The sequence below is a fragment of the Oryctolagus cuniculus genome, chromosome 13 (genome assembly GCF_964237555.1).
Source record: "Oryctolagus cuniculus chromosome 13, mOryCun1.1, whole genome shotgun sequence".
Lineage (NCBI taxonomy): Eukaryota > Metazoa > Chordata > Mammalia > Lagomorpha > Leporidae > Oryctolagus > Oryctolagus cuniculus.
The window spans coordinates 37,382,098-37,406,404 of record NC_091444.1 but is presented as its reverse complement, the minus strand read 5'-3'; the positions used below and the strand labels follow the sequence as shown (position 1 = coordinate 37,406,404).

Genomic DNA, 24,307 nt, shown 5'->3' with positions numbered 1-24,307 from the left:
ACTCTCACCTATGCAGTTCCCTCTGCCTGGACAGCAGCTGCCCCTCTGGTGCCCTTCTCCAATACCAGGACTCAGTGTGCGTGCTGTTGTCTGGGAGCCCAGCAGACAGCCCCGGGCTAAAATCTGGCCCTGCCGCTGCCTAGCCGTGTGACCTCAGCCGAGCTACCTCACTTTCCTCAGCCTCAGTTGCCCCCCCCCCCTTTTCTTTTGACAGGCAGAGTTAGACAGTGAGAGAGAGAAAGGTCTTCCTTCCGTTGGTTCACCCCCCAAACAGCTGCTATGGCGGGCGAGCTGCGGCCGGTATGCTGTGCCGATCCGAAGGCAGGAGCCAGGTGCTTCCTCCTGGTCTCCCATACGGGTGCAGCGGCCCAAGCACTTGGGCCATCCTCCACTGCCCCCCCGGGCCATAGCAGAGAGCTGGACTGGAAGAGGGGCAACCAGGACAGAATCTGGCGCCCCGACCGGGACTAGAACCTGGGGTGCCAGCACCGCAGGTGGAGGATTAGCCTAGTGAGCCGTGGTGTCGGCCTCAGTTGGCCCTTTTAAAACTTGACTTGGTCAAGTTGCTGCACCAGGCGTTGGTCTGGTGAGGAAGACGGCAGAGTAAGTGGACAACTCTAACACGAGGCACCTGATGCTGCTGGCGAACCCTGGCGTCAGAGTAAGGGCACAGGTAGGTGGCTCATCTACTCCCTACTCTCCAGGGCGGTGTTTCAGAAGGTGAGACTTCCTGGTCTTGCCTTCAGGGTGGCCCAGGCTTCCAAAAGGAGACTCACGAGCTTGATTCTCCCAGGGCCCCAAATGAGACGTCAAACCACAGAGAATTTTCAACCTTCACTCCCTGTCCGAGGGGACTTGGGACAAAGCCTCCCCTTGTCTTCCCGGCCCCATGGGGTGTGCAACCCCACCCCACCACACAGGGGAAAGACTCCATTTTTGTTTGCAGGGCAGCCTCGGTGCCTAGATTGATTTCCTGGATTGCAGTGATTTGAGGAAGATTGAGTTTGGTCTCAAAGTTGGCTTTTCCAACCTCTGCTTCCTCTCTGATAGCAACACATAGATATTTACCGAAGTGCCGTGTAACTTGTCGTGATTGGCAGGGGAGCCATTCACTGAAGGAAATTCCCCCTCCTCTGCCAATCAGAGCCCCAGGTCTGCTAAGGGGCAGAGCAAGGAACTTCGGGTTGGAATCTGTGTTAGGACTATTCATCAGTTCAAGGTTCTTCAGTATGTATCTACTCCCATCTGACACACAATGGGAACACACAGGCGCTATCCTAGACACTAAAGGCAAAGACAGTAAGTCATGTTCTACAAAAGAACAAACACGGGGGTCAGAGGTGGCGCAGTGGGTAAAGCCACCGCCTGCAGTGGCAATATCCTATATGGGCGTCGGTTCGAGTCCCAGCTGCTCCACCTCCAATCCAGCTCTCTGCTATGGCCTGGGAAAACATTGGAAGATGGCCCAAGTGCACTCATGTGGGAGACCTGGAAGAAGCTCCTGGCTCCTGGCTTTAGGAGGATCCGCACAGCTCTGGCCATTGCAGCCATCTGGGGAGTGAACCAGCAGATAGAAGACCTCTCTCTTTCTCTCTCTCTCTCTGCCTTTGCCTCTCTATAGCTCTGACTTTCAAATAAATAAATAAATCTTTAAAAACCAACCAAACCAAAAAACCAAAGGAACAAATACTGATGACTTTCAGTCGGAAGGAGAATATGGCCCAAGGGTTGCTGCTCCCCGAGCCTTCCTGGAGAAAGGGGGACTCTGGTGCTTCCACACACCCTGGCCTCCACGGCTGAGCTTCCAGAGTCCAGAGAAACAGAAGTCATGGTGCAGACCACAGGGCTTCCCAACGCAGAAGGAAGCTGGTTGGGGTGGCAGTATCTGAGAAAGACTAAAACCAGGTGCCACGTTATCATTCTCGGCTGGTATTCAGTCCATCTGGTGAAGTTTGGCCTTGAGATAATCCCACTGGATCTTTTTTATTAATGAGATCGGTAAAAGCCATCTTGTGTTGCATAGACTGTGACACTTTGGTTTTCTAAACTGAAGAGGTTTGTTTTCTTAGACAGGCTAAACAGGCTCTTGGTAATCTTGTTTAGATGACTGGTTTACTTAGCAAATCCTTTCCCCATTAAGTAGTGGAAAGTTAAAGTCTGGTTCATTGATCAAAAATATCCAGTTAGCAGACAGACACTGAGCAAACTTTGTCACGTGGTCTCAAATTAAAACCAGCTCTTACATGAACTTTATCAGGTTCCAAAGAAAAAATATTTCTTGCTAAGAATAAGCCCTTCACAGCTTTTTTTTTTTTTTTTGGTAGATCTATTTATTTATTTATTTATTTGAAAGGCAGAGAGAGAGAGAGAGACAGAGAGAGACTTTCCATTCTCTGGTTCATTTCCCAAATGGCCACAATGGCCAGGGCTAGGCCAGGCCAAACGCAGGAGGCAGGAAGTCCATCCTGGTCTCCCGCATAGGTTGCAGGGGCCTGAATGCTTAGCCATCATCTGCCGGTTGGAAGCAGGGTGGCCAGGACTGGAACCGACTCTTACATACGGCACACGAGCCCGGCAAGCGGTGGTTTAACCTGCTGCACCACGACACTGGCCCCTGCCCTTCCCTCTTTAAAAAGGTGATTACATTACAGAAACTTACAAGAATAAGTGATTACAAAGGGTAAATGTCAAACTTCAGCTACTCCAGTTGAGTTGAGAACATGGGGCTTAACCTGTTTCACTGTTCTAGTCCCAGGGTCAAGGGGATCACAGCCACCAATGTCGTCAGCCGTCAGTCAAACTTGTGTCCCCATTTAGGGGCCAGGCGAGGACAGGGGAAGTGTCGGGTGGTAACGCAACCCCAGGAAGAGGACACGTGCTCCATAGCACCACACTCAACAAGTTTGCCGGTGACTTAACTTCTTACTCAAAATAAAAGGCAAATCTGGACCACGACTCTCGAAGAGCATCCGGGTGAGAGAGAGCTGCTCCTTGGACGATGACTGCTGGACGCATCGTGGCTTCCGTGCACGCAGCCCTGCATCCCCACGTCTGAGGAGAGCACAGCGTGGGCAGCCAGGCCCAGTGGGCTCCATGTCCTCCTCGGCGCTCCCACTGTCGGCTTCCTGTTCTAACTGGTGCCTTACGGGGGCTGATGGAAGCTGTGTGGACCCTGACTGCCTAGTGACTTGTCTTTGTGTGTTCACCCTGTGGTTCATAAAGCTAATTAATGGAGGGGACTGGCACTGTGGCACAGCAGGTAAAGCTGCTGCCTGCAATGCCGGCATCCCATATGGGCGCTGGTTGAAGTCCCAGCTGCTCCATTTCTGACCCAGCTCTCTGCTATGGCCTGGGAAAGCAGCAGAAGATGGCCCAAGTCCTTGGGCCCCTGCACCCATATGGGAGACCCAGAAGCTCCTGGCTCCTGGCTTCGGATCAGTGCAGCTCCAGCCATATGGCCATTTGAGGAGTAAACCATCGGTGGAAGACCCCCCCCCGCCCCGCCTCTCTGTTACTTTGCCTTTCAAATGAATAAATAAATCTGTAAAAAAGAAAAAACTAATGAAACAAGAAATAAGATGACTTTTAGCAAAATTTCAAACTGGGGCAGTTAGAACACTGTTAAGAACAAAAGGCACCAGATTGTATTCATCAACCATGAATATTCATGATCTATTTTCCTATATATTTAGTGCAAAGATATGAAACCTTAATGTACAAAAACAAACTTTAGGGGTGGGCACCTGCACCCCATGTCAGAGTGTCTGGGCATCTCAGCTCTGCTTCCAATCAGCTTCCTGTTAACACCCTGGGAGGTAGCAGATGAAGGTCCGAGTGCTTGGGTCCTTGTCTCCCACATGGGAGACCCAAGGGAATGCCAGGCTCCTGGCTTTGGCCTGGCCCAGCCCCAGCTGTTGCTGGCATTTGAGAACAGATGGAAGAATGATCTCTCCCTCCACCCCGGCCGTGTCTCTCACTGTCTCTACAGTCTGTCTTTCAAGTAAATACAAACAAATAAACTTAGAAAGACTAAACATTAATGAAAGTGACTGTTAAATAAAATATTATAGATTAACAAACAACGATCGGTGTACACTAAGTGTCAGCAAACCTCTCGGAAAGATCCACTATTGTACAAAGTGTATATGGACATGACAGTTTTTTCTGCATTAACATTTAAAAACCCCTTCATGATTTCAACACATTTCTTCTTTCACGGCTGTGTCTGAACCTTACGGGAAAGGTTGAGTCTTGGGATTCTTTTTTCCAAACACATGTTTAATTTTTTTCTTCTAAAATGACTCTCCTCATTAAAGTGAAAAGATGCAGCTGTTTTCAAAGCCATTGTTTCCTCATATTTCATTCAGAAACTCTCCTGACTGCTGGCGGGAAGATGGTTTCCATGTGAGACAAGGGGGACCAGGGACGCTTCCCAGCGTCCCGTTTCACCACGCGGGGAGCTGTTTTTTTTTTTTTTTTTTTTTTTTTTTTTTTTTTTTGCAAAGGTCTTCAAATGTGGGGAGACTGAGGCCGGGGCACGGATCACTGCAATGAAATGTAACAGCAGCTCTCAGAGTCCTGTGTTAGGAAAGGCTGTTCCACCAGGGAAACGCACGCACGCAGATGAAACGGGGCAATTATTTCGAACAATACAGCTCTTCTCCGGGAAAATCGTCTCCTCTTGGCCTACTCCGCTCTTCAAACAGGATTTAGAAAGGGCCCTTGCAGGGAACAAGTCAGCAACGAATCTGGTAACGTGAACTCAGGACTGAGAGATGTGTTCTGCTTTCATGACAGAGGGCATGTGAAAGCCTTTGCATACTCCAATTCTGTCCAAGTTGCGAACATCTCACCATGAACAGGAAAGCGCTCTTTTCCCTGCATGTAATTTAACCTCTTGTCTGCCTCTCAAATTATCCAGAAGACGACAGCACAAGAAATTCCTTTGTGAAACACAACTAGGAATAGTGATTCTTTGCTACCCAGTAACAAGGAATCAAAATTTTTTTTTTTTTTTTTGACAGGCAGAGTGGACAGTGAGAGAGAGACAGAGAGAGAAAGGTCTTCCTTTTGCCGTTGGTTCACCCTCCAATGGCCGCCATGGCTGGCGCACCGTGCTGATCCGATGGCAGGAGCCAGGAGCCAGGTGCTTTTCCTGGTCTCCCATGGGGTGCAGGGCCCAAGCACCTGGGCCATCCTCCACTGCACTCCCTGGCCATAGCAGAGAGCTGGCCTGGAAGAGGGGCAACCGGGACAGAATCCGGCGCCCTGACCGGGACTAGAACCCGGTGTGCTGGCGCCGCAAGGTGGAGGATTAGCCTATTGAGCCACGGCGCCGGCCAAGGAATTAAAATTTTAAAAAGAAGTTTAAAAGCCTTCTGAGCTCCAGCAAATAAATTCTTAGGGGGAAAAAAAAAGAATTCCTGTGTGAAAAATGTAGTCAATTCTAAGTCCAAAATCTGCAGATAAAATCCATGTGAAAGGGTTCACAGCCACGCTCAAGGCTCAGGGTAATTAGCAGAGCTTTGGGGGGAGTGAGGAGGCCCGGCCCCTGGTGAGCCCTGGAGCTGGGCACACGTGGCACAAGACAACAGCAAAGCCGGACAGAGGCCCTGTGGGAAGACGGAGGAGGTCTCCTGCCGTCCTTCACTCCAGTTTCTAAATTAGATGGCGCTCAACACACACACACACGTCTTCCAGGCTGGACTCTCTGTAAGGAAAGTCTCGCCCCCGATCACCCTTAGATTCACTCTAGGATGGGTGTTTGACCTAGTGGTTAAGATGCTACTTGGGACACCTGCATCCCGCCACAGAGTCCGAGTCCAAGTCTCACCTTGGCCTCCCATCCAGCTTCCTACTCTGAGGCTGCAGATGACGGCCCGAGTACTTGGGTTCCTGCCCCCCCTATCGGAGACCCCAATTGGGTTCTGGGCACCTGGCTTCAGCCCGGCTCAGCCCCAGTTGTTGCGGGCATTTGAGGAGTGAAGCAGCTAATGAAAGATGTCTGTCTCTCTCTCTATTTATAAATACATTACTGACTCTCAATAAAAACGTTTAAAAATTTTTTAAATTTGCTTTGTGTCGTGCCCAACAAGAGTGCTTTTGGGCCACTAGATTTCCACTCGCTAACTTCATGTGCACGTCTTTCAGCGGAAAACCAAGGCTCTCGTGTTAGGTACTGCTAGTCCCATCTCCAAAGGCTTCTCGTTCTCCTCATTGCACCTTACTCAGCGGAATACAGAGGAACAGACATCAGCTCCTGACCTTCAGGGTAGAAAAGCAGCAGTCAAGGGAGAGGCACCTGGTGGGTTGTTCCCTGTATGCTGCATGAGAGGCGCCGTAACACTTGAGCCACAAGTTATTTCCATCGTTGAGTGAACCAGCAGGGGTGGGTGCCATCCGGTCTTCTGGGTCTGATCCTCTTTCTCTTGGTGTTATCAGAGTCTGCTCCAGGCACCACATTTGCTCAGGGAATTTGACAAACTTACCCAAAAGAGAGCCAAGTTGCTCAATCAGTGTGTTAATTGCTTAAAACCCAGTCATGGGAAAATCAGCCGAAGGCAGTGGGATGTTAGTGGGAGGATATGATTACTGTGCTCAAATATCTGAAGGGATACCACATGGCAGAAGACCAGCGAGGTCTGTTTTCATTTCAGAGAATAGAATGAGGATCCAGTGGCAGAAAAACTACAGGACAACAGGTTTCCGTTGAGCCAAGGTGGACATGTATTGAGTTGCTTGTCACTAAGTATTCAAGCAAAAGCTGGAAAACAACTTAACTGAAGCGTGTTTGCATGGAGCTGCATTGGAGGCAATGACCCATAAGAATAAGAACGCTTTCAGCTCTTGAGAGCCTTTTTTTTTTAGGCGCTAGAATAATACACACATCTGATTTGGAAAACTATTCTTAGAAAACAAACTAGTATGCCTTCTGAAGAGAACATTGTATTTAGAAACATTTCCACCCGTTTTCTTCAGAGGACCAAGTTGGAAGTAGAAACCCAGAAAGTAGCAGAATTCCGGGGGTGCTCTCCCTGCCCGGGGCTGGAATGCATGTGGTATCAGATGACACCTGTGATGAGCGCTGTGTCATCGGGAGCATTACCCAGAAAGCATGCTCCAACTGCTCTATGCTTGTAGACTGATCTCACACAAGATACACAAGCGTCACTGAAGATGCCGCCGCGGGCTCAGCATTCCAGGGGCTAGCTATGCAGTAAAACCATCCGACATGTCTTGAGACTAACAAAGGAGGAAGAAGCCTTCTGAACATGGCTGCATTAAGGGCAGAGATGGAAGCCAAAGTCCCACCAGTTCCCTTGCTCTGAATGCTGTACAACCTCACCTGGGTCTGCCTGCATCACGCGGGGTGTCCCCTGGGGTAGAGCATTCTTTTGGGGAGCACATCTCTTCAGTCATGCTGTTTGGTGGCCACAACATAATTGTGGCCTGACACAAGATGTTGTCTGTGACTCCTGGGTTAACAGACGTAGTACATGAAGAATTAGCTGTTTGGGCTAATGTGGGAAAGGCCTCAATTTGGGTAAAACTGTGTCAGTGGCTTTATGTAGGCTCCTCATGTAAACAAGCTGCTGGACAATTCATTTTTAAATTAAGCCTTACCAGAAAGTACATTTTAATGTGGTTTAGTTCTTGGATTCCCACTGAAGTGGTGCTATTAAAATTAGGGCAATTCCTAGTATTTATGTTGAGCAATCAGAAGCTTTGCTTGCTGCCAAGTAAATACACCAGAATCAAGATATCGGGTAAATGTGACTGCCTGAGGGGACTGAAACTTCCAGGTGATTCAAACTTTAAATCTCCGATTCAGCGCGAAGGGAGGATGGAAAGAGACAATTTTTGTAAGCTGCATATAAATGTAAAAAGCATACTTTTTGAAACAATAATATCCAATCAGCCAATCCAATAACCTAAAGAACTCATTGGATTTTTGGGATTGGTCACTATTCAAATGCAAATAAACAAATAAATAAAAACACCCCATCATTTGCAATGATGTGAAACACGCGTGCCCTGGTGTTCGGGGCTCCCTTTCTAAACTTCTGGATTTGACTTCCATTCCCAAACAATGACCGAGGCCCGCGCCTGACTGTAGCGCTATGTTTATTACAGTGTTTTGATTAACAAACTTTCACCGGGAAGTTCCGAGTGTGCGAACACAGCAGGCACAGTGGCTTCGATGTTTGGCATCTGGCAGTCCACAGAATTGCACTTCACTCTCACAACTCTGCTACAACCTTGTGGATTGTTGGGGCAGGACCTACACCCAGCCTCCCCCATTAAACGGTTAAATAGAAATTTCGGTTCATTCTGATTGCAACGTTCTGAGTTTGCGATTACATCGGTCTGTGACAAGCTCGGCTCCACTTTCCTCTCTGCCCTGTCGGCCTCATTCCCCAGACCAGAGACCGTGCTTCCAGGGCCCGCACTGCCCTCCGCGTTCCCCACGTCTCTGCGGTCACAGAGTCCCCTCTGGTTATCCTCAGCATCGCAGGCGTTCAGTGAAGGGCCTGTACTCCTGCAGACAAATGGCGACGGCTCTGCGGTCCCAGGCGGGTGCTCCTCTATGCTCTGAAGGCTGGGGACACTGGTCTTTCCCATTTTTTCTTGGGCCTGAATATGCTGTACTGGGTGGAGGAAATAATTCCTGGGCAGAGAATTCTGCATTCCAGGTGGGCTCGCTCTACCCAGCAGGCAGGGGCAGTGGTGGGCGTGTGGGATGGGATGCACGTAACCCTCGGTGGCTTGGGGCACAGCCTTCCGATGTGCCACGCCATTGTGGATCTGGACAAAGCCGCAGGCAGTAGGAACACACTGGTGGCACAAGGAGTCCTCTATCTGCTGGCAGGAGTGTGGGCCATACTGCAAGTGCTTGTAGGCATTCGGGCAGCTACATCTCTGATTCAGAGAGAACAAGTGACACATGGTGTGTTGTTCAAGCGAGGGCTGGATCAGGGCCGAGCTGGGCTCGTTCTTGGCGTTGAGCTCACTGTTGTAAGCGGCCTGCACAGGCATCCCTAAATTCTTTGCTTGGTTGTTTAAAAACTCAGAGCAGATGTTGGTCTCTTCGTACGTGGTCTTCTCAGAGGCGGTACAGCTGTGGGATGCCAGAGGTTCTAATTCATAGAACTCATGCTCCAGTTCGGGTTTTTGGCCCCTGGGACCCATGTGGTAAGCATTCATGGAGTGTGTTTTGCTTTGTCCCTTGTCGCCAGGACTTGTAGACAAGGCGTGGGAAAAGGCACTGCACTGTAGCTTTTTAGGTAAAGGAATCTGACCACAGGTACCCTGCGGCCCAAGGCACCGACACAGGCACTGGAAAAAGAAGGTGGCAAAGGCCCAGCTGACGCCCATGATGAGCATCATGAAGGTGCCCAGCTGGGTGTAAGCCAGGACTGTGGAGGGCATCATCATGGCCCCGGCCACAAAGGTAGTCAGAGCGGCCATGGCAATCGCGGAGCCCATGCGGCTCAGAGAGAAGACCACCTTGCCTTCTCGGTCAGCATCTGGAGCCAGGCAGTAGGCAACGCCATAATGGACAGCGAAATCTACAGACAAGCCGACTGCCACAGAAATGGTGACCGATTCCAATACGTTCAGCTCCCAGCCCAGGAGGACAAGAGAGCCCACGGTGACGAATATCGTTCCGGCTATGGAAAGAATAGCGTACAGGCTGATGACGATGTTCCAAGTTGTCAGCAGCATCACGCTAAATGCCACAGCCACCGAGAGCCCCATGGCAATGAGCGTGCCATCAGACAGGCTGTCCTGGAGGTCGTAGAACTCCAGATTGCTGACGAACCAACCACTGCTGAGGCCCTCAGGCGCAGAGCTCAGCTCACTGGAAATCCACGCGTCCACCTCTTTATAGAACTGATGCATTTTTTCATAGGCCAGGGTGAACAGGTAGGTACTTTGGAACTCTAGCACCACAGCTCTGATTGTGTCATTGATGTCAAACCTCGGCCCGGGCGTTTTGCTGTCCAGGTGGTACCCCGTGCTCCTTTCCAGCTCCATGATGGCCCGCTTGATGCACAGTTCAAAAATCTCTTGCTTATAGGGGAAGCTCCAGTGGCTGCAGCACGGGTAGAGGGCAGGCTCGTCGCAGTCCTGGTTCTCCATCCACTGTCTGAACGTTTCAATGAAGCAGCTGGTGAAGTCCTGCTCATCGGTCTGGTGGAAGAAGGTTTGGTTTCTCAGTTTTTGGCAGAAGTGCAAAATCCAGGCCTGAGAGGCTGGGCTGGCGATGTTGAAACTGCTATCCAGCGTCAACTTCCCTTTGCTCTTGGGGTTGAGCGGGTTGCCGTTGTCTTCGGGGGTCACGCCCCAGATGACAGTAATGGGCATGTGCAGCTCCTCTCCGTGGTGGACGCGTTCGAACATGAAGAGCTTTTTGTATTCGGCATCGTAACGTTCAAACGGGTGAGAGGACCTGAACACCTGGAACTCGGAGAGCTCCAGCGAGGGCAGCTTCATCTTCGGATTGACACACACGATGTAGGCGCCCCCGACCGTTAAGGCGAGGAACCAGAACAGCCAAAGGTAGCGGAACTTAATGACAATGCACGGCAGGACTTTCTCAAAAAAGATTCGGGATGCTTCGGAAATGGCAAAGAGTACTTTGTGGCCCTTCTGGCAAGCCACTGCCCAGCAGCTTTTGGTGTCATAGACTTGCTGCTGGGGCTTTCGGAAGCAACTGAATAGATTGAGAAGATAGCGTTCGTGTAGCACAACAACCGCTGGGAGCCACGTGACCATCAAGACGTAATTCACTAAGATAGCTGTCCCCGCGTACACGCCAAAGCATCTGATTGCTGTGATGTTGCTAACATAGTTAGCGTAAAAGGCAGCGGCAGTGGTAAAACTGGTGACGAACATGGAGAGGGCGGTGTGCTGCAAGGTGACGCCCACTGTTTCCGAAGTTTCGGCGTGGGGCTTGTCAAATTTGGTGTAGTTCCACACATCACAGAGCACAAAAGCATCGTCTGCTCCGATTCCGACCAAAATAATGAGTGCGGTGAGGTTCATAAAAGGGAAGAATTCAAAGTTAAACACTACGCGATAGAGAAAATAGGAGACGATCAAGGAGCTGATTATCGCAAACATTGTCATCAATGTGATAAACATGGACTTAGTGTAGACACACATGACCAGGAGGACAATCACAATGGCTATGGCGGGATACACAGTATCCATTAGAAGATAATCTTGAAACAACCTGTGTTTGATACCAAACTCAATGCCAGTGACGGTGGTCACGCCGTCAGAAGAGTTCCAGTTTTCGAAGTTGTCCAGGTAAATGCTCATCATCCTCTCCCCTTTCTCTGTGGGAGAGAAGAGCATGCTGTATTTTAAAGCCGGCGTGGCATAGTCGCCCGTCTTCGGGGTCATGAAGTCTTTGTCCACCAAGTAATGGAGGATCTGGTACACGGCGTTGTACTTGGTACATTTGCGCGGCACGTTGGTGCACTTGAGCTGATCCTTTCTTCTGGCTGCCATGTCCCAGCAATCTGGTCCCAGGGTGCCATTCTGGTAGTGTTTGGCACAGGTGCGAAGCAGTTTCAAGGTGTGAGAGACGTCCCGCTCGACGATCTTCTGACAGGACGACCTGTTGTTCAGAATGGCGATGTAGTTCCCCAGCGTCCAGCTGGGGCAGCAGGAAGCAGCAGTCGTCCTCTGGCAGAGGTTGCCAAACTGGGGATGAGATCTGATCTGCAGAGACAGAGACGCGGGGAAGGAGCGGGGTTTACACGGGGTCACAGCTGGGCTGTTTTCTGGCTTCCTCGAGGGACAGGAAAAGCTACAGAAGCTAAACAATTCCCCTTCCAAATCAGGATCGGTTTGATTACCACATGAGCTTCCCCCTAAAATGATCTCTTATTACAGGGTACTATCTCTAGGTTATTTATTTTGAACAGCAAACTACTGTTGTGGGATGACGTACAAGTGTGAAACTTCAACCAAGGCTACTTTGGTTTTAGAAAGCAGATAAAATTAACACCCACTTAGTAAACAAAGTCACGGTAAAAAAGCACTACAGTGAACAGGTTGTGAAGCTCACGTTTAGCCACCTACAGAATTCAGCAAACAACTGTCCAACTGCTACAGGAAACAAAACCGTGCCTGTGCCTGAAATTTCTGCTTCTCATCAGGAAAGTTTCAGTGACAGAGTTACTGGATCTTAACACGGGCTGGGAGGGACGATGTAAACTGTTGTGGTTTGAATGCTGTGGCTCCCTAAGTTCCCAGCTGGAATCCGAGCCCCCAGCACGACAGTGTGAGAGATGGGGTCTCTGGGAGGTCATGAATGGGATGAGCGCCCTCACAGCAGGGTTGGAGGGAGCTCAGGTGTCCCTGAGCGTGGAAGGCACTGTCTACGAGGAACGGGCCCTCCCCAGCCAATCTGCTGGCTTCTTGGTTTCAGACTTAGCAGGCTGCAGAACTGTGAGAGAGAACTCTGCTGTTTCTAACTACCCAATCTAAGGTATTTTGTACAGGAGCCCAAAGACAGTAACGCAAAGCCAATCTGGTGAATAAAATGTGGCCCCTGGTAATATCAAAATCACTGACGGCAAAATGTATGAAGCACTCAGACTAGAATTGTTTTCTGAAATAGGTGTAGAGAGGGGGTAATGTGTCTAAATTAAAATATTATTTGTCTGATTTTGAATAAATATATACAATTTAAAAATAAGTAAAAAGAAATTCAATGACTTCTTCCATAGTCTGTAAGTTGATTCAGGGTTGTTAAAATCCTTGTTTGGGAACATTCTCTTCTGGTGGACGGCTGTGTACCAGCAAGGATGGCACACTTGGGGTTTTACTCGGAACGCTGTTCCTTCTCCTGGCTGTGGTGGTCATACAAACTGTCTCACTACCGGCGCTGCCGGGTTCTAGTGAAGTATGTACAATCCCGTGCTGTATATTACACGCCTCTTCCTGGGAGTGAGAAGAAATGCCCCCTCATGCCCCTTCCCTCCACCCCCCTTTTTTTTTCATTTTAAAGATTTACTCATTGGGGCCAGTGTTGTGGCCAAGCCTCTTCCTGTGGCGCTGACATCCCATATAGATGCTGGTTTGTGTCCTGGCTGCTCCTCTTCCAATCCAGCTCTCTGCCATGGCTTGGGAAGGCAACAGAAGATGGCCCAAGCCCTTGGGCCCTGGCAAACATGTGGGAGACCAGGAAGAAGCTCCTGGCTCCTGGCTTCAGATCAGCCCAGCTATGGCCATTGTAGCCATTCGAGGAGTGAACCAGCAGATGGAAGACCTTTCTCTCTGTAATTCTACCTCTCAAATAAACAAAATCTTAAAAAAAAAAAAAAAACGATTTGCATATTTGAAAGGCAGAGAGAGAGAAAGAGAGAGAGAGAGAAATCTTCCATCTACTGGTTTACTCCCCAAATGGCTGGGGCTAGGCCAGACTGAAGCCAGGAGCCAGGAGCTTCATCCAGGCCTCCCATGTGGGTACAGGGGTCCAAGTACTTGGGCCACCCTCCATACTTTCCCAGACACATTAACAGACAGCTTGATCAAAGTGGTGCAGCCGGGATTCGAACCAGCATCCATATGGGAATACCAGCTCTGTGCCGCAGGGCTGGCCCATCCCCTTCTCTTGAGAAGTCCCAAAGCAGAAGATGCCCTGGTCCTATCACTTTCCCCCATCTCTGTTTACTAAAGGCTGTTCCAGGGAAGAAACTCCAAAGTCCAAGAAGGGTGTGAACTAGGCTTGTCAAGCACGCATTGAAAAGTCTTTTCAAAGCAGAGGAGAAGTTGGCATCAGCTCTTTGGAACTTGGATCTAACCAAGAATCAAATCACTTATGGTCCCTGAAATCCTGGTGTGGCAATACTTTACTGGGGCGTAGATGAGTCAGACTGGCCACGCGCTGAAAACGGCTGAAGCTCAGTAATCTGCTCATGGAGTTTCAGAGGCTGTTTCTCTACTGTTCATATGCTTGAAAGTTTCCATAATAAAAAGTTGGATGGGGGTCAGCATTGTGGTGTAGCTGCCATCTATTAGGCTGGCATCCCTTATGGGACTGGCTCAAGACCCAGCTGCCCCACTTTTGATCCAGCTCCAATCTAATGCACCTGGGAAAGCAGCAGTAGACGGCTCAAGTGCTCGGGCCCCTGCACCCACATGAGATGGGGATGAAACTCCTGGCTCCTGGCTTCGGCCTGGCACAGCCTTGGCCACTGTGGCCACTTGGGGAGTGAACCAGCAGATTCAAGAGTCTCTTTGTCTCTCCCTCTCTGTTACTCTGCCTGTCAAATAAATAATCTTAAAAAAAAAAAAAAAAAAAAAAAGGCACTTCGTAGGGGCCGGCGCTGTGGCACAGCAGGTTAAAGCCCTGGCCTGAAGCACCAGCATCCCATATGGGCACCAGTTCTAGTCCCGGCTGCTCCACTTCTGATCCAGCTCTCTGCTATGGCCTGGGAAGGCAGTAGAGGATGGCCCAAGTCCTTGGGCCCCTGCACCTAAGTGGGAGACCTGGAAGAAGCTCCTGGCTCCTGGCTTCGGATTGGTGCAGCTCTGGGCTGTTGAGGCCATCTGGGGAATGAACCAGCGGATGGAAGACCTCTCTCCGTCTCGACCTCTCTGTCTCTACCTCTCTCTGTAACTCTTTCAAATAAATAAAAAAATAAATCTTAAAAAAAAAAAAAGAAGAAGGGTTGCCTCCTAAGGAGACGTTTGGGATTGTAAAGACTTTTCAAATGTAAACAACTGCCATTAAAAAAAATAGTCACTTCCTATCTTTTCTATTAGGCATAAAGAAAAATGAGCCAAAAGGGTTATTATTCAAATGCACTAAAATAATATTTACTTTCACAAAGAGTGCATTTTTAAAAGCTCATTTCTGAAGAGCAATAATTAACATTTCACCAAACAGGATAATTCATATTGTTTCCAGGTAAAAACATTCACATATGCTAATTTGGAGAAAATGAAAGCACCTGAATTTACTAAACTTATTAAACCCCGGCATAGCCCTTCACTGGCTTCCATGCAGATTTTATTCCACAGAGAAATAACACGGCAGCCTGAGTCAGCCTGGCGAACTGAAAGAAAAGGAACTCAACCCCACTGTCTGGCAGCTTTCACACGAAAGACAGTGAACTATATCAGCTAGAAGGAACATATCTGTAGTTGCTGAAATAACCAAAAGTCAAAGATAAAGGAAATAAAGTTGCAAGCTAAACCTGGCAAAGAAAGCACAGAATTCTGCCCTTGAATAACCTTTTCCAACCACAGCAAGTGTTTTTAAAATGTGTGTATTTGACCAAAGATTTAAAAATTGGACATTATAAACACAGACCAAATACTACTTTGATGGCTGCTATCAAAAACAAATGCTAGTTAGCCGCTGGGGAGCCAATCCTCCAATTCAAAGGTGGTGTCCCCAGTGCACAACATCTGGAAAACCGCTTTCAAGGACTCTTACAAGGTAAGAAATAAGGACAGAGGGAAGACACCAGGGCTGGGACTTTCTACCACCCCGCGTTGCCTGCCAGCACCCTGAATCGGAAGGATGTTATTGGTCAAGGAATTGTCTGTTTTCAGGGAGGAAGGCCTTATGTTCTCTTCCATTTTTTCATCCAAAAGGGAAAAAAAAAAAGGTACTGAGGACGTAAACAAGATGAATAAGGCACAGTGTTCCCTATCCTCAAGCTGCTCAGTGCGGCTGGGAAACTGGATGAAAACTAAACAGCTGCACTGCAGCGTGCTTCGTATCATCTTAGTGTGCGAGGTGCTGCTGACTTGCAGAGGGAGTGTGGCAGTCTGCTGGGCGGCCCTGAGTCGACTGTGGCTGAGATGTGCAGATACAGAGGCTCCAGTTGTGCTGTGGCTCCGAGAGGTCGGCAAGCAGGATTAGCTTCACACAGAAGGCGGCTGTATTTTTGTTGTATTTTTGGAAAATGAGACTCAGAAGAATAATTTCAAAATCTTTGAAGTTTACAAAATAAAAATGGAGAGCAATTTCTTAGGACATACATGAGGAAAACGGCCCTTCTAATTCTAGTTATTCACAAATTGGATGTTTCAGGGAATCATTTTGCTTCTGTGGTTATAACATGGCTTTGCACACTTCCCTAGTTAGATAGTAGCAGGGTGGAGCTGACTTAAAATAGGGGCTGCAAGAAGAGAAGAGAGAAAAAGAAGAAACCAGCGGGGCTCTAAATGATACCTTAACTTTTAAAACCATTGGCTAAGTTGCAGATATTTTAAGACGCTGAAAAAAGAATAAAAGGAGGAAAATTAAGCCCTTATCACGGGGTTCCACTGACTGCAGGAGTCTCCTTCCCCTGTAAGCAAGTCGCCCATGCACTGAAAGTTAAAGGCAGCGCTTAGGCAGAAGGGAGGAAACTAGGGTTCCACAGCCCCCTCTGACATGAGCATCAGGAAATGTGTTTCTGGGGTCCTCTAAGTGGCAGGGGGAGTCCAGCTGTCCACAAAAGTCACTCCAGTAAACAGGGTCTCAAGCACCAAATTTCAAATCTCTTTTCCAAGCTGAGTGCTCACAGCCCCAGTGTCTCTAGTGCACCAAGACTCAGGAGTGGGAAAAGGAGTAGAGGAGGCGAGCAGGGAACAGACTTCGTCTCCTTCGAGTCTAGGAAAATGGGCATGACAGCAGCAGCCGAGAGAGGCTGTTCACCTTGGGAACCAGCGCCTGCCTGAATTGTGAGTGAAAGTGGTTTGTGATTTACAGGGAATCCGGAGTTTGAATTAAATGTGCTGTAAACACAGGCAGGAGACAACCAAAACATCTGGTCTCACTGAGATATTACACTGATTACCAGACATTTTCTGGAATCAACTCAATGACAATTAAGCTCTTCTGTTCTATGTCATTTGGTTGTGTCCCATTTAACTTGAGACTTGTTAATAACAAAGGACTTAAGTATAATAACCAGAATTGGAGGGGCGGGGCAGGAGGATTACCAAGCAGTCTTTCCTCAGGATATGGTCTACCCAATTCACCATAGGGGCTTGAGCTGGTAGATTTGAAGAAGGCAGCAATAATTAAAAAGCTGAACTGTTAACTACATTTTACTTAAGGTATCTGATGAGTATATTATCTTTATGAGGAAAGTTTATTATTCTGGGTTCACAAAGGCATCTGCAATTGGTAAAAACAGTATTTAACAAGTTAACGTTATAATCATGGTCTCTGAGGTAGACTCCTGGGGCTTTGTGAGTGGCTTGTTAACAACCACTCATCCAGACATGTGCCTTGGGACTGTTCTTCAAGTTCTCACAAGAGTACCACAATCCTACTCTCTTCCCAGTTCATTGCCAAAGTGTGCACATATGCTCTTAGTGTGTGACCTAGAAAATATGCATGTCCTGCTATTATCAGGTATTATGAACCTGAACTCACTGCTGTTGAATCCTTGTCATGAGTCCAGCACAGATAAAGACTCAGAGAAGCAGAAAACATTTATTCCTTTAGATAGTTTTAAAAAATTCTGCAAATGCATCAAGCCAAGCCATTAGAGAGCTACATTTGCAAATGTTACCGCTTTAATCCCTGTAGGTATTCATTTACTATAACATTTGCTACTACTCAACTACTTTTGTTTCATAAATCAGCTGTCATTCAGTGTTGTATCTCCTATAAGCATGTGGTTAAGAACTCTGTACACAACATCTCATTTTTATATAGACTGCAAAAAATGATTCCCTACATGTCTTAGTTTATTCTTTCCTGAAAAACAAATTTTGTTACCCTACTTATATTTAATGATTGGGTAAACTTTTTTGCTTAAGCAGCTTGGAGGTTAGAGAGAACTTTGCAGCTCACTTACCACTATAAATGTACAGGATTGTGGGATACGTATTATTGCAGTTAAATCTTAGTCTTAGCTTTATTATTTTCCCTTCATGTAATTCATTCAATTTATTTATCTTACGTTTGGTGTTTTTGTAAGCTACCTCACTATGTTGATTTTTTATCATCTGATACAGAGATAGGCAGATACACAGATAGATGAAATAATACACTGGTTCCTTTTATGAAAGCTGCCATCAAACAGGATTGCTTCCTGGTTCCTGAGTCTTTGAGTGCGTTCACTCTAACATGTACTCGTGGAATACACTGCTAGCTCTTAAAAAACAAACAAAAAAGATGCTTATTCCAGGCCAGGAAGCCTCTTAAAGGTTTATCTGAGTAGGAAATGAAGTGAAACACGTGAAATGAAACAAAACCAAAATGGGAGACTGTCTTCATTATGGAAGCATAAAGCAGAGTGGATAAAAGTATAAACTCTGGAATCTATGTGAACTTTTCTCATTTACAAAATGAGCAAAATAATAGCACTTAATTCATAACATGGTTATGAGCATTAACGGACATAATTCAAGTGCTTAAAACATTTCCTGGCACATGGTAAATGCTCAACAAATATTGGCTTTAGTTAGTTGAGTGAATTCAATCCTTTAGAGTGTTCAGGGATACGGAAGGTCTGAAGATCAACCTATGATGGAATAATGAGAGGTAAAACGTAAAAAAATTAATGAGTGCTCCGATCCAAAGTGTAATTATAAAGTAACCAGACTGGCTCAACTTTTCTGCGTTTAACTTCTAATTTGCCATGTTAAAAGGTGCTATAAATTCCAGGGCTACAGACCTATTGTGAGCTTACAGCCTTACACAAATGAGGTATCACTACATATTTATACTTTATAGAGAAAGCTTTCTATATGAGAAAGTGTCATAATACATGACAAGGAGAAATATATTCACAGCCTACAAATAAGGAGCTATGGGTTGTAGAAGAAAAGAACATATAGCAAATAAAAATTGGCCACACATTAAGACACTTTTTGTTTATAGATGGTTTATGGCTTTGGAGTTGGGCAAAAAAAAAGATGGTGCTTACAGAAAATCCTGACATCTCAATCAATAGGAAAGTCATTTTTAAACACATCAACAGCCTCCCAGGGGCAGGCATTGTGGCACAGCAAGTTAAGTCACTGCTTGGAATACCCGCAACCTATATTGGAATGCCTGGGATGGAGTCTGATCTCCACTTCTGATTCAGCTTCCTGCTAATGCGCACCCTAGGAGGTAGCAATTGGTGACTCAAGTGCTTGGGTCCCTGCCACCCACATGGGAGACCCAGATGGAGTTCCTGGCTCATGGTTCTGGGGCTGGCCCAATCCTGGCTATTGCAGAACACAAGGAGTGAACCAGTGGATGGATGATTTCTCTCTCTCTCTCTCTCTCTCTCTCTCACACACACACATTCCATCTTTCAAATAAAAACAAACTTTTCATAGCCTCCAAAAACAAAGAATGTGAAAAGCCAGGAGATCTGGGAACAACTAACTAGGTGACCTGGGTAAGCCATTTAGTCCTCTGAAAGGTTTATATCAGCACACTGTGGGAAACTGGTTCAGGTGACCTCTAAGAGCCCTTGTAACTCCAGTTCCAAAAAGAAGTCCTGTCAATAAAACAGGAGATTGCATATTGTCAGGCTAGCTCTTAGCACAGCACGTGATTTGATTTTTAACTAACCAGTGACTTTACATTTTTAGAACTATGCTAAGAACACAATAGATTCCTTTCCTGCCTGGTTGTTGTGTTTGGACAGGTCCATTAGTCACATCAGACAGCAATTTCTAATTGGAGAAACTGCCTTTGAACATATGAGATGACAGCTCTTCCAAGCCCAGGGGCTGACTCTGTGTTTTCTGGTGTTGACATCTTTTTGGCTCTAGAAAAGACTAAGACAGGAAGTGCTTGTCTTCTTGCATCCTGGTTCTTCTGAAGCCACAGGTGTTGAGTTCAGGGCAGTCTGTTTTGGGCTGCTCTGGCCATTTATACAGATACTGTATTCAGGCCTTTGATGACCCTTTCCCAGCCTGTTCACTTTAGGTCCTTGGCCCAAATAACATATTGATCGTCAGACAGGCAGGCATTAAATTGCATAATTAATATGCTGTCAGCTGCCTCAGGAGGACAAGCTAGTGAACAATGAAAGTACAACGAAAGAAGAAAACAAGTCTTAAACTGTGGGGAGCAACTCGGACTAGACTGTTACTGGAATTAAGACTTATTCTATGCATCTGCTCTCCCACAATATGGCGCTGAGAAGGGAGTAACAACTTCTACGCAGCTGCCTCTCGCCAACTTGAGTGATGACCTGCAGGAGCTGATCCTGCTCCTGATTGGAGGAGAGCAGCGTACTCGGCGTGTGGGTAGCAGAGTTGGGATTGGTGGAAGAGGACTATAAAGGAGGAGAGAGACAACATGCACCAGGAACATCTATCCGAATAACATCTGAGCAGCCCCCGAGAGAGCCGGCCGGCGGTGTGCCGCTCCCCCACGGAAGTGGGGAAAGTGGCAGGGGGAACCGCCCTTCCACGGAGGTGGAAGGGACGGCAGCCAACCTGGGAAGAACCAGCAGCAAACCCGGGAAGGGCCGAGCAGACAAAAGAACAGCGCAGGGTCCTGTGTCGTTCCTCCACGAAGACGGGGAGCGACATTAAACTACTGTTCTGAAGTAATAGAAAAGATCAACATGGAGAGAAAATGTAAGTTGCAAGAGACTGGGATCTTTATTAAGGAAGATGGCATGTTTTGAAGGTGGGGGAACACAGGGCCGCTCTGCTCCTGGAAACTGAAAGAAGTCAAGGCTGTGAGCTGGCCCTGTGGCATAGCAGGTAAAGCCACTGCCTGCAACGTTGCCATCCCATATGGGCGCCAGTTTGAGTCTTGGCTGCTCCACTTCTGATCCAGTGCCCTGCTAATGGCCCAGGAAAAGCCTCAAATGTTGACCCAAGTGTTTGTGCCCCTGACACCCATGCGAGAGACCTGGAAGAAGCTTCTGGCTCCTGGCTTTGGCCTGGCCCAGCCCTGGCCACTGCAGTTACCTGGGGAATGAACTAGCAGATGGAAGATCCATCTCTCTGTTTCCCCCTCCCTGTAACTCTGACATTCAAATAAATAAATCTTTTTTTAAAAAAAATCCTTGTTTAAAAGAAGAAGGCAAGGTTGGCATTCTGGAGTCTGTCCTTAGCAGGTATGTCTTGCAGTGCTTTCCTGACTGGACACCAGGTCAGCAGTAAGAGGAGTTTTTCAGTCATACAACCTTATTTGTGCTAAACAGATCTCGGTTTTACTTTACATACCCTGGAATTATCTACATTGCACATTGATTTGATTGCAGGTAAATTCCATAACGTTTCTCCTCCAGCTGAAGTAAATACCACCCTGGAGTATCGGTCACCTAGCAATATGAAAAAAAAAAAAAAAAGAAAAAAGTTGATAAGTTCTTTATTTCATAAGACTCATCATTCAGGAATAATTCAAACTGGGAAGCTGCCTGGATAATTCATTAGCAGCAGGGGATTATCTCCTTTGATAAATTCCAGGAGAAAATGTAAAAAAGAAAAAGTGATACTATAATATTGCCTTAGCTCAAAGCCTTTATCTATTCACTATATCTTAAAACTGTAGGAACTATAAAACAAATCTATTTCTGACCAGACTATAATTAAGAAGACAAATCTATAATAACTTTCAACAGGAAATTAATTGACTGCCTTCTTAATTTCATAACACATAATCAGAACAGTTTACAAAGTCAAAGAATGATACACTGGGAAATATCAGGAGTGGGTCACAAAGATACCCTCTCTGGTGGCTAATTACAGTGAAAAGACGCGAGGTGATTAATTTAAAAGCATTAAAATGCTGGCCAGGATCACAGACATACTCCATATTCTGATCTCTCTGGTATTCCAGAATCCAGGAAAAAATACTTTGAAATCAGATTTAAGAGTAGTGGTGTGGTGCTGTGGGTTAAAACGTCTCTTGGGGACGCCTGCAACCCCCATCAGGGTTCCTGGCTCAAGTCTTGGCTATTCCACTTCTGATCTAGCTTCCTGCTAATGTATCCTGGGAGGCAGCAGAAGCAAAAGATGGCTCAAATGCCTGGGCCCATGCCACCCAAGTGAGACTTGAATTGAGTTCTGGGCTCCTGGCTTTGACCTGGCCCAGCGGTGGCTGCTGTTGTGGGCATCTGGGGCATCTTCCAACAAATGGAAGAATTCTCTTTCTCTGTGCTTTTCAACTAGATAAAAATAGCAGGAATCAGATCAATAGAAAGTGTTCTAGAATAAGGCAGGTTGGACGATGTACTGGAAGGAGCAGGGTGTTTGGAGTCAGGCTCAGGTATAACCAGGTTCTGCCATTTACTCGCGGTGTGGCCTTAGGGGATTAACAACTCTGAGCCTGGCTCCTTATATATCTCAAATAGTTGTAAGAATTAAATGAGATAAATGAAAAATAGATGCTCAGTAACTATTGTTTCTATCTTTTCAGCCATTAGAAAAAACCTTAATATGAACTAAATGAACTGAGCAGGTTAATTTTGATACCTAACATGTCTACTGTGCTAACAAAGAAAATCAGTTGACAAATTAATGAGTCAAGCTTCATTCCAAAGGTTTTACTCATGATCGTGAAGTTTTCTTTAGTCAGCTGTTGTCGCCATCAAATTGCAATTGTGTAGGCTGATTTGGGGAGCAAACTCAGCCTTGTGGAAACGGAACCTTTCCAATGACACAGAGTTGGTAGTGGCTTTCGTCAAAGCAGAACCTATTACTCATGAGACAAATATTTAGTACTGAATACTGAAATATGAACAAGACTACATTTAAGGAATCTGCTCATGTTCTCCCTGTTAAATAACAGCTATTGGCTAAGCAGTAACGGACAGTAACACTTTGAGAGAAATAAACCAGCCAAAAACATGCAACTAATCAGAGCTCAACTTTCCTGATACATTTTTTGAAGAGAGGGACAAGGAAACTTGTATTGCCTCCTGGGGTCAATGTAAGGTCCCACCTCATCTCCCACTTTCACACAGTGAAGTGCTCCAAATAAAGACCCTGAGACTAGAAAAATCAAAGATCCCAATCAAGCCCTCTAGTGTTCTATTAAGTCAAGAAAATATATATTTAAGAGGACTTTTCAATGATAACACCAACATGGGAACCACTAGAGCTTTAAGGTTAACATTTCCCTGATCCGAAATTCTAATTATCCCCAAGTCCTCATTCCTGATCACTACGGTTAATCAACGACTCACACACTCGTATGTATTCCTCTATGCCAGGTGTTTCTCCTTCCCCGCAGTTGCACAGCGCTCAGGCTGACTTTATGCTATGCTGAATTTTGTTTAGCCAATTTGCTGCCAATATTTACAATTCTGGTGATTCCACAATAAAATCTGGATTCTTGACCTCTAAAAAATTCTTGTAACATCTGGGCCCTCACTTCTGCAAGGCCACATTCTGCTGAGTTAGGGAACAGGTTTAGATGAAGCAGGTGCCATTTCTGCTAGCTTGATTTACTCCTGTTGCGCGCCAACCCCGGAGGCATTCAAACTCTGGACCTCTGGACTTTATTTTCTTAACCTCTCTATCTGTATTGCACAGTAACAAGGCAGGCACACAAAAAAGCTCTTAATAGATGTTTTTTGAGTGAATCAAAGCTTATTTTTAACAATACAATGGGTTATTTCAGGATTAAATCCAAAAATATATACTTACTACTTAATCTAGAAATAATACAAGAAATTTTTAAAAAATGATTTAAAATTTGAGAAAAGTTAAGAATTTTATTAGATTTATATGCCCCCTTAAAATTAAGTATAACTCAACCATCTCTTTTTCTTATTTGTTTTTATTATAAATAGGTAATTCAAACTAGAGGTTGACTAATCTAGAGGAGTCAAGTAAGAAGTTAATTGGCTAACACCTCTGAACACCTGATGGCAACAGTGGAGCTGTGGGACTAGCCACACCGCTCTCAGTTCAGACTGTGATCACGTTCAATCCTGAATGCCAGGACATTGCTGAGGGGTTTGTTCAGCTACAATGCCACTCACTTGGAATGTCGCAGAAAAAGCTGTCTTTGTGGAAGTTCCAGTCAACTTCTCTTTTTTCTCTTTCATAATGATCATCTGACCATCTGTCATCCCGGTGGCTGAAACAGAACCACAATTTGATCCTCGGTAAAGGTCTAGCTATTTTAAGGCAATTCTGTGTACCTATAACAGCACATTCTCAAAGCTACCTCTCCAGTGCTTAATATTAAGTTGGAAGGATTAACAAGCGATTAATATACATTTTCTCATTTCATTTCTGAAAAAAGAATATAAAATCTCATGTTTTTATCCTACGGCAATACAATTTTAAATGACAATGAGAAGTTAAATTTAGTGGCAAATGATTTTGAACCACACATTTTACTTTTAACCTTTTTGCTCTAGCC

General features: G+C 46.3%; 1 protein-coding gene across 43 annotated transcripts in view; it reads right to left on the bottom strand.

The window, feature by feature from the left end:
* Nucleotides 1-6,702: 6,702 nt before the first annotated feature.
* Nucleotides 6,703-24,307, bottom strand: part of DISP1 (dispatched RND transporter family member 1) — a 195,130-nt gene continuing 177,525 nt past the window's right edge. For all 43 annotated transcript variants that reach the window (XM_051821374.2, XM_008268374.4, XM_051821355.2 and 40 more), the window contains 3 exons: nucleotides 23,922-24,019; nucleotides 21,157-21,254; nucleotides 6,703-11,733 (listed from right to left, as the gene is read on the bottom strand). In XM_051821374.2, the coding sequence (XP_051677334.2) occupies nucleotides 8,128-11,733; nucleotides 21,157-21,254; nucleotides 23,922-24,019 (3,802 nt within the window). In that variant the 3' untranslated portion in view covers nucleotides 6,703-8,127. The remainder of the gene's footprint in view (nucleotides 11,734-21,156; nucleotides 21,255-23,921; nucleotides 24,020-24,307) is intronic.